The sequence below is a fragment of the Motacilla alba genome, chromosome 4A, assembly GCF_015832195.1.
Source record: "Motacilla alba alba isolate MOTALB_02 chromosome 4A, Motacilla_alba_V1.0_pri, whole genome shotgun sequence".
Taxonomy (NCBI): domain Eukaryota; kingdom Metazoa; phylum Chordata; class Aves; order Passeriformes; family Motacillidae; genus Motacilla; species Motacilla alba.
In genome coordinates, this window is record NC_052045.1 from 11,548,131 (window position 1) to 11,567,924 (window position 19,794).

At 40.9% G+C, this 19,794-nt stretch overlaps 1 protein-coding gene across 6 annotated transcripts in view; it reads left to right on the top strand.

Annotated features, from left to right (window-relative positions):
- The window catches only part of COL4A5 (collagen type IV alpha 5 chain), a 75,321-nt gene that overhangs the window by 43,587 nt on the left and 11,940 nt on the right, over positions 1-19,794 (top strand). For 2 of the 6 annotated variants that reach the window (XM_038164648.1, XM_038164653.1), the window contains exons 24-43: positions 153-344; positions 731-899; positions 1,592-1,684; positions 1,768-1,872; positions 2,434-2,531; positions 2,793-2,943; positions 3,598-3,711; positions 6,280-6,288; positions 6,934-7,101; positions 7,981-8,070; positions 8,827-8,976; positions 10,209-10,307; positions 11,300-11,389; positions 11,707-11,846; positions 12,776-12,902; positions 14,115-14,195; positions 14,753-14,851; positions 15,430-15,480; positions 16,204-16,389; positions 18,988-18,996. In XM_038164648.1, coding sequence (XP_038020576.1) covers positions 153-344; positions 731-899; positions 1,592-1,684; positions 1,768-1,872; positions 2,434-2,531; positions 2,793-2,943; positions 3,598-3,711; positions 6,280-6,288; positions 6,934-7,101; positions 7,981-8,070; positions 8,827-8,976; positions 10,209-10,307; positions 11,300-11,389; positions 11,707-11,846; positions 12,776-12,902; positions 14,115-14,195; positions 14,753-14,851; positions 15,430-15,480; positions 16,204-16,389; positions 18,988-18,996 — 2,221 coding nt within the window. The remainder of the gene's footprint in view (positions 1-152; positions 345-730; positions 900-1,591; positions 1,685-1,767; positions 1,873-2,433; positions 2,532-2,792; positions 2,944-3,597; positions 3,712-6,279; positions 6,289-6,933; positions 7,102-7,980; positions 8,071-8,826; positions 8,977-10,208; positions 10,308-11,299; positions 11,390-11,706; positions 11,847-12,775; positions 12,903-14,114; positions 14,196-14,752; positions 14,852-15,429; positions 15,481-16,203; positions 16,390-18,987; positions 18,997-19,794) is intronic. The other 4 variants (XM_038164650.1, XM_038164651.1, XM_038164649.1 and 1 more) reach the window with 3 other exon arrangements.

Here is a 19,794-nt window from a genome sequence, read left to right on the forward strand (position 1 = left end):
TAAACAATAGATTTAATTTATTGTCTAATATGTATTTTTTTTACCCATAACTATCTTGAATGCACGATTCATACATTGTTCCATACTCAGAGAGGGAGTGAAAGAAAAACTAAAATACCTTCTTTTTTTTTTTTTTTTTTTTCCTCCCTCAGGGCTTCCCAGGCACCCCGGGTGCTCCTGGTAGACCTGGTCCTAAAGGAGACCCAGGGGATGTCCTGACTTCTCCAAGATTGAAAGGTGACAAAGGAGACCCCGGTTTCCCAGGACCTCCAGGTCTCCCTGGCATAGATGGCACTCCTGGACGAGATGGACTGCCAGGTTTGCCTGGCCCTAAGGGGGAACCTGTGAGTGCCATTTTTGGCTGTCTTTGACTGGATGGATGTTTTGGGAAGTGCTGCATGCATTTGACATAGTGCAGATAAGAGAACTGGCACAAATGCACTTTGTCTGTATGGGATAAGGCAGGAATTCTCACCAGTAAATGCCAATCTACTGATGATACACTGAGGTACCTCCTGAATCTGCCATTGTCTACATTTCACCTATGTACTGGGAGGAATGACATAGCCAGGTTTCGGCCTGCTCTCTACCATGTTAGCAAGATGTAGGCAGCTAGTGAGAGCTGAAAGGATGGAAACTGCCAGAGAGTTTCAAAGCAGAAGCAATTAAACACTTGACTCTTTTGATAGTAAATACATTATCATTGCCATCATGCTCTTTCTATTTCCAGGGCAGTGTTGCATTCAAAGGAGAAATGGGTATTCCAGGTGACCCAGGGATACCAGGTCTTCCTGGAGAAAAAGGGCTTCCTGGACCTCCTGGTTTTGGTCCACAAGGCTCACCTGGTGAAAAGGGCATCCAAGGTGTATCTGGCCGTCCAGGGCCTCCTGGTGTCCCGGGTGAGTTGGTCTCTGTGTGCTGTTGAGCAAGTGCTGCAAAGCCAAACTTTGCCCCTTTTGCTCCAGGTAGTTCTCAGAGCATAACGCTGCTTTTAAACCTTTCCTAGAGGCTTTGTATGACTTGTTATTTGTGTGCTCCCTTACTGAGGGTCCTCACAGAACCGGAGGGAGGGCAGCATCTGTGCCATGTCCCTTATGCACGTGCTTCACCTTCTGCTCTGACCTCCAGGGAAGATTCTTCTTCCCCACTGAATGCAGTGGAAATGCTCTGTAACTACCTTTGTATGCTTTGTATGCTTTAACTGCAGCTAAAACAGGGTGGGGAGAAAAAGAGGGGTGCTTTGAACAAGTTTGCTTTTGTTACTTTCTTGTCAACTACACAGCTCCTAATCAAGTAGTGCTGGTGTCAGCTATGGAAATACTATTTACATGATGGTACCTAGGATGAAGCTATTAAAAAATAAGAGTTCAGAAAAACTGAACATTGAACAGGGCTTCTGAGCCTCTAAGTGCATTGTGGGGCTTGGGACAGGAGAATAAAGTATTGAATTCAATTTTATTGAATTGAATAAAGTATTGTTGATGTCTGAGTTCTTTGTAAGCTTGGGATGGGACTGGCATTATTTCTGCTGAAAGATAAATAGAAAAGCAACTCCTACTGAGTTATTCATATTTCTACTTTTTGGTTTTAGGTCCAAAAGGTGACCCTGGCCAGACTATTACAGAACCAGGAGTTCCTGGTCCCCCTGGTCCTCCAGGAAGAATTGGTGATCCAGGTCTTCCAGGTAAAGCTGCAGCTAGATACCCAGGGAATTCCAAGAGCTTTTTATTCTGATTCTGGATAACTATGTTGATGTTCTTCTTGCAGGAGATCCTGGTCAGCCAGGTCAGCGTGGTTTACCTGGCATCCCAGGTGCAAAGGGAGAGCCAGGTATTCCTGGCATTGGACTTCCAGGTCCACCAGGCCCAAAGGGTATGTTTACTGCCCTGTTACTCTATTGTACTGGCTGGAAGAGGGGACATAAGGGGTAGTGTCTCTTCACTTTTTACTAGTGAGTTCGTTTCTGTCTCTAGAATCCTTTAAAAAATGTTTGTCCTAAAGCTATACATCTTTATAACAGTTTCAGAAATACCAGGAGAAAAAACTGCTGAGCTCTTATTACCCTGTTCACTGTCCTGCTCCTTCTCAGTAGCTTACATTCTTCAGGAAACCAATTACACTTCGGTAAAACTTTGGGAAATGAGCTTGAATCAATAAATGATCTCCAAATGCTGTCTCAAGATGTTAATGTTTCTGATGTGAAGTGCTTGTGATTTTTATAAAAGCTCAAAGCATAGGGAGTGCCCCCTCTGAGAGTCCCAGAGACCCTTTGTGGCAAAGACTGAATGCCTAGTTCTCTCAGCTGAATGGGTACCCCTTCAGTGCTTGGGCTAGCACAGAACCTCTTTTCATGGGCTTTAGGCATGTCTGGAGGAGTTGTTCTAATGCTCTCTGGTGTCCTTTCTGCTGCCCTAATCTTCCTGTCACGTGTAGGTTTCCCAGGGACTCCAGGCCCACCTGGAGCTCCAGGAACTCCAGGTCGCCCTGGTCTGGATGGACCTCCTGGACCGCCTGGTTTCCCAGGAGAGAAGGTCTGTGTTTGTGTTTACTATAAAACTTCCCTTAGAGGTTTTTCTGTGTCACTGGGAAGATGGTGGGGAGGATTTCACCTCTGGTTCTCAGCTTTTGATGGTGGGGAAGTAAAATATTTTACTTGACATTTTGAGTGAGAGTAGTAAAATAGAAATTCAACTCTAAGATGGTGGCCATTTTTAATTTGTTACTTTTAACATTTTTAGGAGAGGCTAAACTTAGAAAATCCCCTTTTAATTTTTTTTATTTATTTGTTATAGGGAGACCGTGGATTTGGAGTTCCAGGACCACCTGGGCCCCCAGGACCCCCAGGCATAAAAGGAGTTCAGGGACCTAAAGGTGATCCTGGCTTCCCAGGAAGCCCTGGTCTCCCAGGCCGGGCAGGCTTTGATGGAACCCCAGGGCCCAAAGGTATTGAGAATTCTCCCCTGTTTTGTTCTCCTGTTGAACTTTTTAAGATGTAGCTGTGCTGGGAGGCATATGGCAGTTAAATACAAGCAGTGCTGACTTTACAGCCATTACTTCAAAATCAATTTTTCCAAAGCAGACACACCTGTGTAAATGGAAGATTGGGATTTATTCCCTTAGCTGCCTTTTGAGAACACAATCTGTGGGTCAGTACTTGAAGCTCTGTATTCTAAAGACAAATAATGTTTATATGGAGGTAAGACTTTATCAATAGAATAATAGTCATTTAGATGTACTGTGCTTCCACATGCACAGTTAGCAATTCATTTACCTCTGTTCTTGACCATGGCCTGTACTGACCTGCCCAGCATGCCTGGTTTGCTGGAGAGCATCTTTTGAGTTTGATGTGGATGATATATTTGATGTGGGGCTATATATGTGTGTGTAGTCTAGAAACAAACATCATGTGGTCCTCGTTGAGTGAGGACAAATCTCTGGCCTTGGGAAATAGCCTCTGGAGTATGGTTTTTTCTGTTAGATCAATGTTTGTTTGCTTGCAAGGATGAGATTTCAAGTACAATGTGCAGGAACTGTACTCTGAAAGCAAATGTCTCTGAAATTAGTTTACTATTTGACTAAACAAGAGTGTTCTTTTAGGTGACCCTGGACCAAGTGGACCACCAGGACTTCCAGGCCCACCAGGCATCCCTGGCATTGGTGGTCAAGGTCCTCCTGGATCACCAGGACCTCCAGGTCCTGTTGGCCCCCCAGGTAAATATTACACAAATGGTTCTCATAGGTTATTTCTGGCATGTACAAGCAGGGACACAAGAGGCTGAAAGTCCAACTTACAGACAGCGATAATTAGGTTTATGTCTCTGAAGGGAGTTAGATTGCCTTTTGTCTAAAATGACTGGTGATTGATGAAGATATGAACTTGTTCCATCTCTGCACAGAAGGGTACATGTGCATGCACGTACATCATTCTATTCATAAAGTTTGTTCAGGGAAATTCCTTTTCCTTTCATTCAGTGAATGGGCTTGCCTATCCACCAACTCTTGATGTTGCAAATATGTGGCAGTCACCACAGTGAGAACACTTCCCATGGTCTTCAGCAGGCCTTGCACCAAAGCCCTTCCAAACACATCCAGTTCCAGTATTAAATGAAATATTTGATTCTGCCATGCCTGTAAAATGTTTGTGTTGCATGTCTGTGAGCTACACTATTTCAACATGTTTGTGTGTCAGCACTGGGCTTGTCATTGTTTGCAATGCATGCTGACAAAGTCATGGCCAGCTCTAAGACCATGGATCACGGGTTGGCTGGTCATATTCAGATCTTTATGAACTGTGAGCTGAGATCTAGCAAAGTGCTGAACCTGAAGGTGGACAAGCACTTGAGCAAACAGACCCATGGAGCTTGAATTCTGCTTGCATGCACAGTGTGGGTCATGTTGAAATCTGTTCTTCCTGAGTGGAGCAAGGAGCATGTGGTCAGGGCACCAGCGCGCCTGGGATGTGCCCAGTGTGGGAGCAAGGCACAGAAGGGGTTGGGACAAGGCACACGGGGTCCCCTGGGGCAGCAGTGGGTCCTGTGCCTGGCTGGCTGTGCTGGCTCTAGGGTCCTGAGCTGCACTGGAGGCTAAACTGAGACACAAGGGCCTGATTTTGGGGTGAGGGGGGATGGATTAGAGTGGGTTTGAATGTTTCATCCAATGCATGTTCTTTTGTCTTCCTGTAACACCTCCACTGGTGCTAGCCAGAGTTTGAGTTCATATGACCACCAATTTATTCTGCAAAATACCAATGTTGACAAATGCACAATGATTACTAGAGTTGATGGATTTGAAATGCCTCTATTTTCACTCTTCATGTCTGTACTGACTAATCAGTGTGGCTATTAACAGCATGGGACTCTGAAATCTGGTGCATGCTGGAAGGTCCTGCTTGAGAAATCCTTATTTCCCTTGGCACTGCTCTGTCTCTGTTTTGTGCAGAATGCCTTACACTCCCTTCTCCCATCCCTCGTCTGTTTTACTAGGCTGTTTTGATTCTGATCCTTTATGCAGCATTAGGGTAAAGTTTCTGGGACTCTGTTTTTCAGATAATTTAGAAAATTCTTGGAAGGAAGTCCCTGTTCAGAATTTTCTTTACACCACCATTTATTCAAGTAGTTTGCAATAGGGCAACATTTTTCCTTTTTTTAATATGTAACAAATTACTTTAGAATTTACTGTGTTGTCTATATTGTTCTAATTAGGATGTGGTTACTTTTTTGAGACCAGAAATTAGATTGAAATTAATTTCTATTTGGAAAAATATCTTTACTGTTCTAGGTATGGAGTTTGTCCTATATATTATGTTCTCTTTTTTGCCTACTTGCTGATAGAAAGCCCTTGAACACAGCATGTGTATCCCCTGTCCATCACCTGGTACTGTGTTTTTTTCTGTGCAAAACAGCCACTCCAGGCACATGATGCCAGGGTTTAAAGCAGTGATGAGCTGCTGCCAGAGGGGAACATGCTTAGAATTAAATAAATGCAAGTTTATGGCTTATGCCATCAAGAAAATTCAATCTGCCTTTTCAGCGTGCAAAGAACACATGATGGCATCACTCCTAAACTTGTTCCTGCAGCTGAGAGTGGGGTCACCATTACAGAGTTGCAATTCTGCTGCCTTGGAGTTATTGATGAGGTTTTTGGCACGGTGGTGTCAATTATCTCAGACCGTGCCAGGGCATGCAACATGCAGTATACCATCTGTGGTGTAACAATGTGTGCTTACATAATAGAACTAAAAGAATGGGGGAGATGTTGCAAGTTTTTTTGTGTAGTAAGGAAGGAACATCTTTTGAAAATCCATATTTGGAGGGATTTAACAGAATGTGGGGCCAGTCAATGAGAAGCTGATTGATAGGGTGTACTCTGGTGTTCAGAAGGGGCCCAAGCCAGTGTCTAGAAATGAGAGCTTTGTAAGAAACATATCAGAAAAAACTTGTTCCCCACTTTTCTAAAGAATACAGACAAGGAGAGAGGGGAATTTTTTTTTTTAATGCACCATCAATATTTGAAAATATCTGTGGCTTCTGCATACAGGGATGGATACACTTTGAAAAAGATCTCCAAGTTTCCTTGCAGTCTGGTTTCTCTTAGCTGCATTAGCATTGAATTCTTTGTATTTAGATCTGTTTTCAGTAACTTTAGATAGATTTTTTAATGTCTTTGTTCTAATCTATATGTGCTTTATTTTGTTTCCTAACTTAATGACTATTACAACTGCTTACTGCTACCTGTCTCAACTTCCTGATGAGCTCTAACTCGTTGGCTTTTGAACCTCAGGTCCCCCAGGTACTGTGGTTTCTTTACCAAAGCCTTTTCTTAACTTGAGATTCATGAATTCTCCTTGTTGGTCAGCTACATTTCCAGAGTGAGCATCTTCACTGGCTCTGTGCACTGGAGGGAAACGAGCCACCTGCTTGCTTCAGTGCCTTGAGCTCAGGGTCATGAGCAATCTTAAGCAAATTTTGACAATTATTATTTTTCATTCAGCAAAAATACAGTGCAGTGCAGAATTTTGCTAACCTTCAAAAATATTCAGCTGATGTTATCTTAGAATGTAGGAAAATTAATTAATGGAAATATATTAATCTGAATATTTAATTTATAAAATACAAACTAGTCTAATAAATTTGTTTCTTTCTTTTAATAATTAGACTTAAAATGTTGTTGAAGAGAGTTGTTTTCCTTTTGAAATTTGAATTGCATTTGCTGCATCTTAGTAAAATTTTAGTCGTGTTTCTTTACAGGAGAATATGGCCTTCCAACACTTGGAAGCCATTAAAAAATAAATGGTTTTAGAAGAATTGCAGGGTTTCAGCAGTGCTAGGAATGGATTGCAACTAAAACAACTCCTACAGTACTATACCCAGACACACAGATCTCAGCCTTGCCTGACTTTTTGCTAAAAGGTTGTGTCTTAACCACACTGTCTAGGGCTGCAAGGCATTCCAGGGGAGAAGGGGGATCCAGGTCCTCCAGGATTCGATATTCCTGGTCCTCCAGGTGACCAAGGAGCTCCAGGATATCCAGGACCCCCTGGACTGCCAGGGCCTCAGGGTTCACCTGGGCCCCCTGGCAGGGATGGAATACCTGGATTTCCAGGTAAGTTCATGTATTTTACCTGTGGAGAAAGGCCAAGCTGCAGTTACAAGTGGTAAGCTCTTTATGCTTGGCCATGCCAGCTTAATGAGCTTAGGTGTTTATCCTACCTATTTAAATTTGGATATATGTGACCATTACACCTCAAATTAAAAAAACAAAAAAGCATTGTAACAAGATTGGTTGCATTAAAATCCTTGTTACCTTTTCATTCCTCCCTGTAACTTGATTTAAATATTTCATACATTATTCTTTTTCATAACTTTCAGATATGGCTTTGATCATCATTGTTATGATAGTTCTCTTATTTATTTTGTGGGTTTTTTTCCTAGTCACTGCTATAATTAAGAATAAAATTTTGTTTAAAGAAATTATGATAAATGCTACTTTAAACTAAGTATTAATTTCCTTATTCTAAGTGTTGTTGGACTATTCAGTTAAGCTAGTCTGTTTTGGCCTTTGAAATAGAAATACTAAAAATGTATTTTGATAATCTCTTGGATAGAGGGAGCAATACAAAAGATTCTAGAAGTAGTGTATGCTTAGTTACCTTCTTGCCTTTCACTCAAGTCAAATTTGTTCCAACTAGTATTTGTGTTTCAAACCAGAGAACTAAACCTCTTGGAGATGTAAACATGCTTTCTACCATAGCAGAGTAGTGCAAATTTTCTTCTCAGGACCTAACTGGAAAAATTGCCACAATTTTCAAGTGTCATTTTATGTGATATTCATTTATACAATAAATGAGTTCTTGTAATTCCTTTAAAACAGGCATGGGCTGGTTAATAAATACCATAGAGATCCAGGGAAGCAAATTTAAGGTACCTGTTGGGTTTTGAGTTTCTGTTCAGAATGACAGTGTGGTTGGTTCAATGCTTTTAGGTGCCAAAGGTGAGATGGGTGTCATGGGAGCTCCTGGTCCTCCAGGGCCACCAGGAACTCCTGGAAGAAATGGTCTACCTGGCTTGAAAGGTAATGTTTGTTTTATTCACCCCTGAAAGGGACACAGAATGCTGTTTTCCCTCTCCAGTGTTGAAAGAGGTTTTGTAATACTAACATCTAGGTTTTAATTTCTGGGACCTGCCTGAGTTATTGTCTTGTGACAGTGCTGATGTTCAGAATTGCTTTGCATTTTTAAGCCATAGCATTCAATCACTATTTAGTTGATGTCATGAATTATTAGCTATTTTAGAAACATTTCCTTTGGATTGATGGCATTGAAGTAGGGCAATATTTCTGCAGTGTGTTTTGAAGCCTGCTTAAAACAGCAGAAAGAAGAAAATCAGTAGCTTAGGGTTATTTAGTCATCAAGAATTAGCTATATAGCTATCAGGGAGAGTCTTCTCTCTGCATTTCCCCAACCCCCTTGTTGGAGATGAATTTTGAAAGAGTTTGGTAGAAGAAAACCGAGTTCACCTCTCCAGAACAAAGAGGCTCTGAGTCTAAAGGTGCCGTAGCTGTTGTGACCCCTTTGTGCTGGTAGCACAGCGTGGCCCAGACAGGCACAGCTGCTTCCTCTGCTGCCCAGAGCTGGCAGACACCCCCGTGCACCCCATTCACTCTGCTTTGTTCCAAGGCTAAAGATGCTGTGGAGCACCTTCCAAAAACTGCCTGATCATTCCAAGCTCATGAATAAATCATGGAATACCTGTGTAAGAAAAACCATGACAAATACATTAGCCTACCTTAAGGATTTATTTTTCCTTTTGTTGGCTGTACCTTCTGTAGGTAATAGTGGATTACCTGGTCCACCAGGACCTCCTGGACCAGTGGGGCAGAAAGGCATCAAAGGTGAAGCAGGTCTGCCAGGTCCACCTGGAACACTTGATCCCAAACAGCTGGGAGCAAAAGGAGAAAAAGGCGAGCCGGGTGTTCCAGGTAAGGAGCTTTGCATGTGGGTGTGGGGAGGTGGTTTGTCCTCTACACATAGTAGTGAGCTGCACCTGAATCCATTACTATTCATTCATTCGTTCTTACAGGAAAAAAATTAATTTGGAATATAGATGTGGTTTAAGAGTCCTGTATTTAGGCTTTTTTAGAAGGGATTTTGTGACCAAGTTCCTCTTTATGATTAGTCTGCAGTGTCCTTGCTCATTAGCTGTTACTATTATTTGGCACATGGCAGTTTTGTAATAGCACTAAGGTGCTTTCAGCAGGATTACAATTCACTCTTCTAGGAGTTATTCCTAAGCATGATGAGAGTTTTCAAAGCTGCTGTCCTGGCCATCTCAAAGGCCCTTCAGTCTTTTGCCACATAGGATGAAATTGCTCCGGTCATCTGCTCATGCACCACCCCTGTATTCTCCCTTTGGGTGTCTCTCTATACCACCAATGAGCTAAATGTCATCTCTGTGTGTTTCTGCTTGGGAATTTGGCAGCCTGGAAGTCTTTTTCAAGTCTGTGTTCTCTCATTCTTGCTGGCTTCTCCCTGCTCCCCCACCAAGGGTTCTGATATCTCCTTTGAACTCTTAATTTAGTCTTGAGAAGAGTAAAAAATATTCTATCCTAGAGACAGCCAGAATGCTTTTCCCTAATGTTTACCCAGCCATTATTGTGCTAATTTACCTATTGTATTAATTTCTCACAAGCCTAGCATAAGTCACTATTTTTCTTTTCCCGTGGAAGGCAGGTTTAACTATGTCATCAGGGCAACAGAAAGTTCTTAGGGGATAACAGCCACATAGAATTTGTAAAAATATGCTAAAACACCTGCATTAAATTTTATGATATACTAGTCACAAAGTGATTTTGGTGTAGCAGTGTAATTTAACTTGTGTATAAATAATCTGGGTGAATGCAGAGGTTCAAATGGAGTCTCCTCATTCAGAAGACAGCCCTTGAATGAAGTACATTGGCATTAGTCATGAAGTTACTTTTTTTCTCTACTTATTATATTTTTCCTGTTCTGTACTAATTTTAAATTTTCCACAACAAATACTTGGTATTCTGTGATACTTTTCTTAGCTAAGCGAGGAGGAATTATATTTACTGAAGAAAAATCCCTATTTGGTTTTTCATTCATCCATAGCTACATCTGATCTCTTAAGGTAAAAGAAAACATACAGTAGTAGTGATAGTAATAATAATAAAATGTGTCTTTTTCCCTTGAGGTATTCCTGGTTTATCAGGCCAGAAAGGTTATCAAGGTCTCCCGGGTGACCCAGGCCCACCAGGACTTAGTGGCCCACCAGGTGTGCCAGGATTGCCAGGTCAGTAAACAAGGCCTCAGCTGAACAGCTTTGATGAATACAGATTTGCATGTGTTTTTATCTCATGGAGTTGGGATGTTAATCCACTTATATCTAAACTAACCTTAGGGATTTGCACTTAAAACTGTAGCACAGTTTTGGGACATTTAAAGTCATAATCCAAACACATGCCTGAAGCCCTTTCCTTCAGACAGACTCAAGAGCAGGTTTAAACTGATCCCATTAAAGATTAAAGTGTCTTTTAGGATGGCTGGAAAAGTACTTGCTGCTTGAGCAAGCAACGTGACTGCAGAGCCTGCCAACAGGCCTTCCATTTCATATGTTTATTTGGTATATTCCTAAGCATTGTATTTTGAAAATGGCCAAATGGAAGTGTTGCAAAGGCTGTCTGGGTGTCAGATATTTGCTTTAAAGAATTGCAAGGACCAAGAAAACGAATTCTGTTTTGTACCACTTCTCCCTACAGCTATAACAATTTATCTGAGGTCTTGAGTCCTTGCTTGCTGTGTCTAATGAAGGCCTTGCTCTAAATATTTTGTTTGGCTTAGGGAATATTGTTAACATCCAGGACTCAAACTAGTGTGGGCATTGTAGGTTGCCTTTAATTCTGTAATAGAAGCTGCTGAATACATGTTGCACATAAAAGGTGATGTGTTCATTCTGCAGAGGGACTCATGAGAGACCCTGTCACACCAGTGCTGAATCTTTTCAGATGGTGACTAAATCCTGGACTGAGATTTGACCTATTTCATTAGACTTATTTCAAAACAAATCAGCAGTGGCCCTGATCAAATCTTGGCTTGCAACAAAATGAAAGTGTTGAAGATTTTACTACAAACGCGTGTGGAAAAGCAAGTAGGAGCAGTATGAGGCCTAAAGCAACTCCAAATCCATTGCTTGTAATCAGATGATAAGCATGTTCATATGAGAATGCATGGATATCAGAAACCTGTAATTATTGCCATTAATTAACTCAATCATACCTTTCCTAGGCATCAAGGGAGACATGGGGCTTCCTGGGCAGCCAGGACCAACAGGACCTCCAGGATTAAAAGGAGCTATGGGAGAGATGGGTCTTCCAGGTTAGTTTCTGTGCTTGAATTTTACTTCATCTGGGTCAGTGTTCTCCTTTTGTATACCCCAAAAATGACTGTGTTTGTGCCTAGCATCTAATAATAGCAATAAAGTGAGGATTGCGTAAAGCCCTGCATACATAATGGAGATTTCTTGGTAATTGTTTTAGTTTGGTTTTAAAAGTAAAAAAACATTAGGTATTCAAGGCCAGCCAGTCAAATTGTTAAACCTTTCTAGTTCAGTTGCTGTACTTTGAATGATTTCTGTAAATTGCTGCAGAAGTTTTATTTATATTTTTTAAAATTTCATTTTATCTTTCGGACAGGTCCCCCTGGGCTTAAAGGCAGCCAAGGACTAGCAGGACGTCCAGGGCAGCCTGGGCCTGCAGGATTTCCTGGACTGAAAGGGGAGAAAGGTGACCCTGGTCTTTCAGGAATTGGTATTCCTGGTCCCCCTGGACCAAAGGTACCTTTACAAAATCCTTCAATTGAAAATTACATGAGGAAATTAAATTTTGTGCTGATTTTTTTCCCCTCAACTATTACTTTAATATATATTATGTATAACTGTAAATATATATAAAAATATATTAGTAACAAGCAGGGTTGACTTTTCAGGTGAGATAAAAATTTCTAATTTTAAAGGTGCAAATATTTTTATATAACCTTATTAGGTTAAAGGAGAAGATTGTTTACCAGACTTTTCAAGTTGGATTTACTTAGTGGCCTGATCTTCACTGTGACACTTTTGTAGTTGCTAGGGATTTATACAATTAATATCATTGTCCCCCTGTCTAATGATGTAGCTAGTTCCTAAAAATTTCAGACATGCATTTAAGCACAAATTACTAATAATATGGCATGGTTACTGCTGCTTAAAATTTTAAAGTCTGTATAACGTATTTTAATTAATATTTACCTGTATCATCCTTTCTGCCACCCACAAAAAGTGACAAAAAGATCTTCAGAAAGTCTTACAGTCTTCACTGATGCCTTGGAATTGATGTTGTGCACAACTAACTTAACAAAAACATTGCATGATTAAAGCTGCACTGGTTTCTTTTTTATTCTGCATTATCATGGGGTAAAAATCTCTGATTCTGCTGGAAGAAAGGAAGATACTTTTTTCTTTAACATAGGCCAGTTCTGAGGAAAAACTATGTTAAAGAAAAAAGTATGATACTGTACACAAAATTATAGGGGAGGAGTGTTGAAGTCTTTACTATTGCTGTTTTTGCTTCATTTCGTGTTGAGATGATTCACATTAACTGGATATGAGGAGAGGCGTACACAATCTACTTGTGACCTTGATGTGATGGTAGGATGGGGAACATACAATAAGGGCTTTCCTATCTTAAGAACTCTGGGTTCTTATTTCTGCTTAATGTTTTCCAGGGAGATCTTGGCTTGCCTGGATACCCAGGTAGTCCAGGCTCTAAAGGTATAGCTGGAAATCCTGGTTTGCCTGGATTTCCAGGCAGTCCAGGTGCAAAAGGAGAACCAGGCCTTCCTGGATTCCCAGGTAATCCTCAACAGATTTTTTTTTTTCATTTCCCCTCTTGTTAATATTGATATGAACAGCTTAACAGAGTGGGTAACTGGGGGAGACTCCAGCTTCTCAGAGTTTCTGGCAATGTGCTGCTTCTGAGCTTTATGCTATTGGAATTGGCACTGCAAAAGTGTGGGAATTCCACTCTGTGGGAGTGCCTTCTGTAATTATTCTTCTGCTCTGAGAGGATGGAGCAGCTGTGTTAATTAATACTCTACATTCACTCTTACCTCCTCTAACACAAATATTAGGGTAAAAAAAAAAAGTATCTATTTTTTTTTCATGAATCAGTAAAAAAGTGCCATCCTGGAAAACTTGGTAGTTTTTTCATATCATTTATTGTCAAAAAAAAAGTGTTCCAAAGAGAAATCTCTGAACTATAATTAAATTAGGTTTTGCACTTTGTTCTTTAAAATATATTAATAGTGGTTGTTCATAGGTGTTTGTCAGATTTTTCATTCAAAGTTTAAAGAAACCAAGTTTTTACCTCTGCTGCATTTACAGCACTTAAAGGCTGTTTCACAAATATGCTTGAGATGCTTTGATGTGGAAGATTCGGGAATTTACAACTGTGGTCGTGACAGCAGGAAGCTTGGAAGAAAACAAAACCTGACCATAAACCTGACATTTTTTACCCTCTGTTTCATATCATGTCTAAAAGACTGAACAGCCTCAAGGTGTACTGGGACACTGCCTTGGTCAGGCTCAGGGGCTGCTCAGAGCAGACACTGCAACAGATCAGGTGTTTCTCCTGCCTCCCACTCAGCTCATGCTGTAGGGGTGAGAATCCTGTGTAAACTCTAAGATCATTTTTACTTTTTCAGAGAGGAAAAAGAGGATTGGGGGAGGACTATTCAATCCCAGTTCACAGTGCTTTCAATTTGTTGTCAAGCAGAAATAATCTGTCTTTAAAATGGTAACTGTTGAGTTGCTGTGTCCTTGGCCGTAAGCACTCACCAGTTAAGAGGAGGCTTGAGAGTTGTACCAGTATGTTTTGTTTCTGTGCATTCTTTGCTTTCTAATTCATCTCCTTGACCAGCTGTTAATCTGCAAAATGAGCATAAATACAGTATCTTGGTAGAATTAGCTCATTTGTTACTCAGAGCATCTCAGACTGGAGCATTTCAAGATCTGCTGACAAGTCAGTTTTGTTCATTATTTGATTGAAATGCCTGCACTTTACAGGAACACCAGGAATTCCAGGACCAAAAGGTATTGAGGGCCCTCCAGGTAATCCTGGCCTGCCTGGACCACCTGGGCCAGTAGGTGAGCATGGACAGTGCAGCAGAGATCAGCTGCTTCTGTGAAAAACATAACACAAGAAGGCACTTCCTTTCTTATCTCTTTAGCATCATGGAAATGTACCTGTATGTACCTGGGTGCTGGAACACCATTGCACACAGTTAATTCACTGAAATCAAACAACAAAGCAAATTTTAACTTTCTTTTGGGGACTTGTATTTGTTGTCAATTCATTAGCTATTGAAACAAGAAGTTAACTGTTCCTGTACTTACCAGCTTTATTTATGCTAAGTATTACAGTGGTCTTACCTGTTTTTATAGGAGCAAAATTCTAATTTATTCTAAAGGGAAGCATTATATTTTTAGCAAAAAGTGACTGACTGCTTGAAAAATCACAGGCCTAAAAGGCTTTTCTAGATTATCAGGGGAAAGAGAGAGAGAGATTTAATTTTAAGATTACACCCTTGTAAATCTTTTATTGCATTACCACACCTTTACATTCAGATAGTGGTGAAGGGGATGCTGGTTTTCTTTACTGCAGTTTAGTAAGACTGTGCTGATGTGTTCCATCCCTGTTTTAGGTGATATTGGTCGTCCTGGCCCTCCTGGTCCTTCAGGGGAAAAGGGACAGCCTGGTCGAGATGGTATCCCTGGACCAGCGGGTCAGAAGGGTGAACCAGGTTAGGTGTCCTCCTTGTTTCTTTCCTGCTCTTCACTCTGCCTTGACATGTCCTGCTTGCTCTGTTCTTTCTTTCCTGTAACTGCCCTTACATTTTCAAAGCTGTTCTGTGGTTCCTGGCTGCTGGGTGGCTCACAAAGGGTGCTGGCAAGCTGCCAGGGAAGCACAGGACAAGAATTCAGCCAGCTCTCCTGGATTTTATTACCTGGCTTTAACACCAGCCCCTGTTCCTGTATTCCATGGTAGCTGTATTGCTTCAACTCAGTTACACAGTGGATAAACAGTGTAATCCCTGCTCTGAAGATAGATCTTCAAACAAAAATGCAAACATGGTAACTCCCAAAATCTGAAGGAATGTGGATTGTGAGGGGATGGAAACTGTTATGAAAGTTACAGATGCATTCAATAGCAAACCCTCCAACTTTGGGGAAGACTTGTGAGTGAATGAGAATTCAAGTAATCTCAAGGAATCACTTCTTTAGATGAACTGCACTTCCATTGTTCTAAGCCTTATATTCCCATTCCTGGAGACCTGAAAGCTAAATATTAATTTTTGTCTAAATCTATCTTTTTTTTCAGGTCTACCAGGTTTTGGGCGTCCAGGACCCCCAGGACTCCCAGGATTGTCAGGTAAAGCTTTTTTGTTGCCCTTTTTAAAAAAGGTTCGTTGTAAAATACATTTATAGACCAAAACCAAGAAGGGTATTTTCTGTAACAAATGAATGCTATAGCTACAAGTAATTCTTTTTCCTCAGCAGACTGTTTTAAATTAACCACAGCAATAAAAACATTTTATTACTGACCACTGTATTTTGTAAATTAGCAATTATGCAGCCAGAATAAATGCACACAGAGCAATAGCCTATTGCATTGTGTGGAACTTTGCTGATTGGTGTCAATAAATAAAGCATTCATACAACAGATGACAAATGAAGCTGCTTTGCAAGTATAGGTACTTGATACATTGCTCTTCTCCGGTAGCATTAAAGCTCCAGGCTTATTTGAAAATTTTGCAAGTATGTCTTAATTTTCAGCAACATCTCAAAAAAAGGATGAAGTCTTAATACTGACAGGTTTCTTCACAGAAAGCCCTGTTTGTAGGCTTACAGTCTCCAAGGATGTTTATGAATTACAGCATCGCTGACTTAGCGCCACAGCTTATAACATGTTACTTTCTCCTGCGAAGATTATTGGCCCTCGCTCTTTTCTGATGTTAGACAATTGTACCCTGTCTCACCCTGCAAATAAGGGGAGGTGTGGCCAGACTTGTGCCTTCTGCAGGAGAGAGAAATGGCTTTGCAAGTTGGCTTTATATAAATTTGTAACAATATTCACAAACATGACTTTTTACAGGGCAAAAAGGAGAACTGGGGTTACCTGGCCCACCGGGACCCCCTGGACTTCCAGGATCGAAGGGAGAACCAGGTTTCCAGGGATTCCCGGGTCTGCAGGGTCCACCAGGTCCACCAGGAATACCAGGGCCACCTCTGGAAGGTCCTAAAGGTAGCCCTGGCCCACCAGGTGTTCCAGGAAGGCCAGGTAAGAGCATGATCCATACCTGTGAACATCTGCCAGTACTTTGATATTTTGCTGGTAGGTCATCAGCCTTTAAATTGGCTCCGTTGATTTGGATGGATAAGGGCAAGCCTCGTGGCATAGGTGTGTGGGCAACTAGAGAATTTTGTTGCCAAAAAACCCCAGTATCTATAAATAAACTAGCCCCAGTTTCTCTAAATTTTGGATGCCTGGCAGCAAAAATCAAAGGCGTTCCCACGCGGGAGGTTCTGCGCATGCTGCCCCAATAATCACTCACCAGCACGATACGGCCTCTGAACATCCCAGACCTTTGCAGTGTCACGCGATCGGCAAACGTCACCGCGCACAAAAAACCAAAAGTAACAAGCCCCATCGTTCTAAGAGTCATGAAAATCCAATTCCCACTAGCATCCCAGCATGGTCAGATTGGATGCTGCTCCTCATCTCCGGGCCATGTAACACAAGTCATTGCTCCATCGTGTCCCGTGGACTCCGCGCTCCATCGTGCCGTGTTCATCTTTCCATTCCATGTTTGCATCTTACTCCTGCACCAACTAATTCTGGGAATGAGAAAACACTACACTGAGTTAACATTGCTGAGCGACTGCCTGGCCTGTGTTAGGAATTGATTTCTATTCTGTGTTATAGAATGTGTATTTGCATTTAGATACTGCTCTTGAAAAAATCTAATTTAAATGAACCTGCCACAGCTCCAGCTCAAGCTTATTTCTGGATCTTTAACCCAGAAGTACTTTGCTACATCTAAGATTCATCTCACATAACAGGCTTCATATTCTCCCTGAAGGAGGCTGCTTTCAAACCAAGCCGTTGGTTGATGACAGGGATTTTTTTCCTTGACAGATTAATGGTGAAGTAATATTTTTGTTTATTGCCCTCAAGTTATCCTTTAAATAAAAGACTTTTCTGAGGAAAGTTAGTTTTGAGATAGTACATTTGTAAAATAGCTGCAACACAGATATTGTTGATTTTTGGGTATCAAGGGAGATTTTAGCTTTGCAGTATACACTTGAAAAGATTTAAAGGTTCCCATTTCTCAGGCTTGCTTCTGATACAAGAGGAGGCAGTCACACTGAATAATGTTTCTTTAAATGGAATTTTATCAAAATATTTTCCCTAGAGCTGGAATTGAATCATATGTTATTATCAATGGCAATATGAGCTTTTTCTTCTGCAGAGTAGGCTATGAACTCATATACCCTGTGTATTTAAAAAAATGAGTCATTATAAACATTGGTTTTAATCTATAACACCTTAGAACATTAGGTGCTGTTTGCCAGTATAATGAGCTTTTCTTTTAGTGCCAGTAAACATACTTCCATTGTGTTTCATCCTAAACCTGCTTTGTGTGTGACTGATGTGGAACAAACAGCCACCCTATGGGTTAATATCCCCAGCCAGTCACAATGTCTCCCTGGTCTCCTATTTGGGTAGTAGAATAAGGAGTGCATGCCTTCCCCCTTTTTCCTGGAGGAACTGGCTCCCTGCTGTGCCCCAAGGGCTCTAACCAGACTGTGGAGCATCCCTGCAGCATGTTTGTAGCTCCCGTTAGCTTTGGACTTCCTGTTAATTCTTCTATATGTAGGGTGGTGCAGCAATTAAAGTTTTGGCCCAGGACAGTGATTGGTCCATAACAGTACAGGCTTTCATTTTTAAGAGTTTCTTATACAGAGGATATCTCCAAACTTTAAAGAAGTCTTTAAAAGTACACCAGGCTAAGCAACCTCTGAGGTGCAGTAGAAGTACCAGCTGAGATCTCTGCTCTGCTGTGGCATTAGGGCTTTATGGAGCTGCTCATCTGTTCACACTTCCCTGCCTAAATCAAGTGTTTACTGATTCTGATCAGCTGGGAAGGTGGAGCAATGGTGGCACTCATTTTGTGCAGGTCTATGAGCAGGGGCTCAGCCATGTTCTCTCTCTTTCTCTTTCTTTCTCTTATTTCCATTTTTGTTGCATGCAATGTATAAAGTGAAGCATTTGTTTTGCTCAGTTATGTGTGAACTAATGTGGATAAACCAAACTATTATTGCAGGTCTGGTACAATCAGCACTCCAGCCTTTTGTTTCTGATGATAACAGAGTCTATTGTTGGAATGCTGATTTTGTAACATTTCAACATAAGGCAGTTACTCATAAAAGCAGCTGTGTGGCTGTCAAATTACCCCTTCTAGGGACAGAAATAAAACCAGAAGCTGTTTGCTTGTACTGTTTGTTGTTGACTTCTGGGTATATTCTAAGATTAGTAAAAAAGATGAAGTCAAACATGATGTAGCTCTCTGACTCCAGTTGAGTTACCCCTAAAATGAACATTGATAGATGGTGTTGGCATAGATTGGCTTAATTTTATAATGAATTAATAAATTTCCAGGGCAACAGAACATTGCTGTTACTCCACATGTCTATTTTCCTTGCTATGAATAATAATAGTTTGGTGTTTTGCACACTGTATGTAAAAGAATATTGAGCTAAATCTAAAAAGAAAGGTTTAGTTGAATATGTTAGTTTGTTGATATTTCTAACAATGTTGATGTTTTTCCCCTTGTTCTAATGATGACCTTGGTGAATTCTGACCCCCTACTCCCAGGTCCCTCAGGTTAGCCCCATAACTCCAAAATAATAACTTTGCATGAAAATGAATGTATTACTTTTGTAGTGTCTAAATGTAGATATGCAGAGTCATGTTTCAGACATACCTTTTAATTTGTGGTGGGAAGAAAATGCTCAGAGTTGGCTTTCAGCCATCTCTTCCATGTTGTTGTGGGACTGACATTGGAAGGACACAGTTGCTCTGCCCATGGTGGAAGACCATGTGAGTCTAGATTTGCAGGGCTTTTATAAAGTGTCCCCAGCTGTGAAACTTGTTTTCAGCATTTTTTTTTCTCAGTGCACTTGGAAACAATATATTCTGATTTTCAGCTTTTTTAAAAAAGCACATTGCACTGTCCTCCCATGACTTGCTGCATAATTGTGTGTTGCAGCTTGGGCAAGTGACAGTAGTCATTTTTGTAGCACCTGCTACTGTTGATTTTGGACACTCTCAAGTGACTTAAATAAATTCAATGTTTCTTTTATACCAACAGTATTGGTAGGAAAATTTATATAGACTAACAGTGATGCTTTAGATTCCCAACGTAGAGCCTTTTAAGTTTTCAGTGTAGAGAAATCCTTATTTCCATTTTTTCACTTAGTAGCCCATTTAGAGGAAATGAGGAAAGTTCTTCCTTCCACAAGTATTTAATGAAAATAAAGCTCACAGCCATGTTCTCCCTGGCACTAGGGCAGTGGCACAGAATTGGTGAGAACATTGGTGAGACATTTATTGTAACCTTAGTGTATCAGCATGGAGCACAAACTGGCACTTGGGAAGATTTTAACATCTGTGTCCAGACTG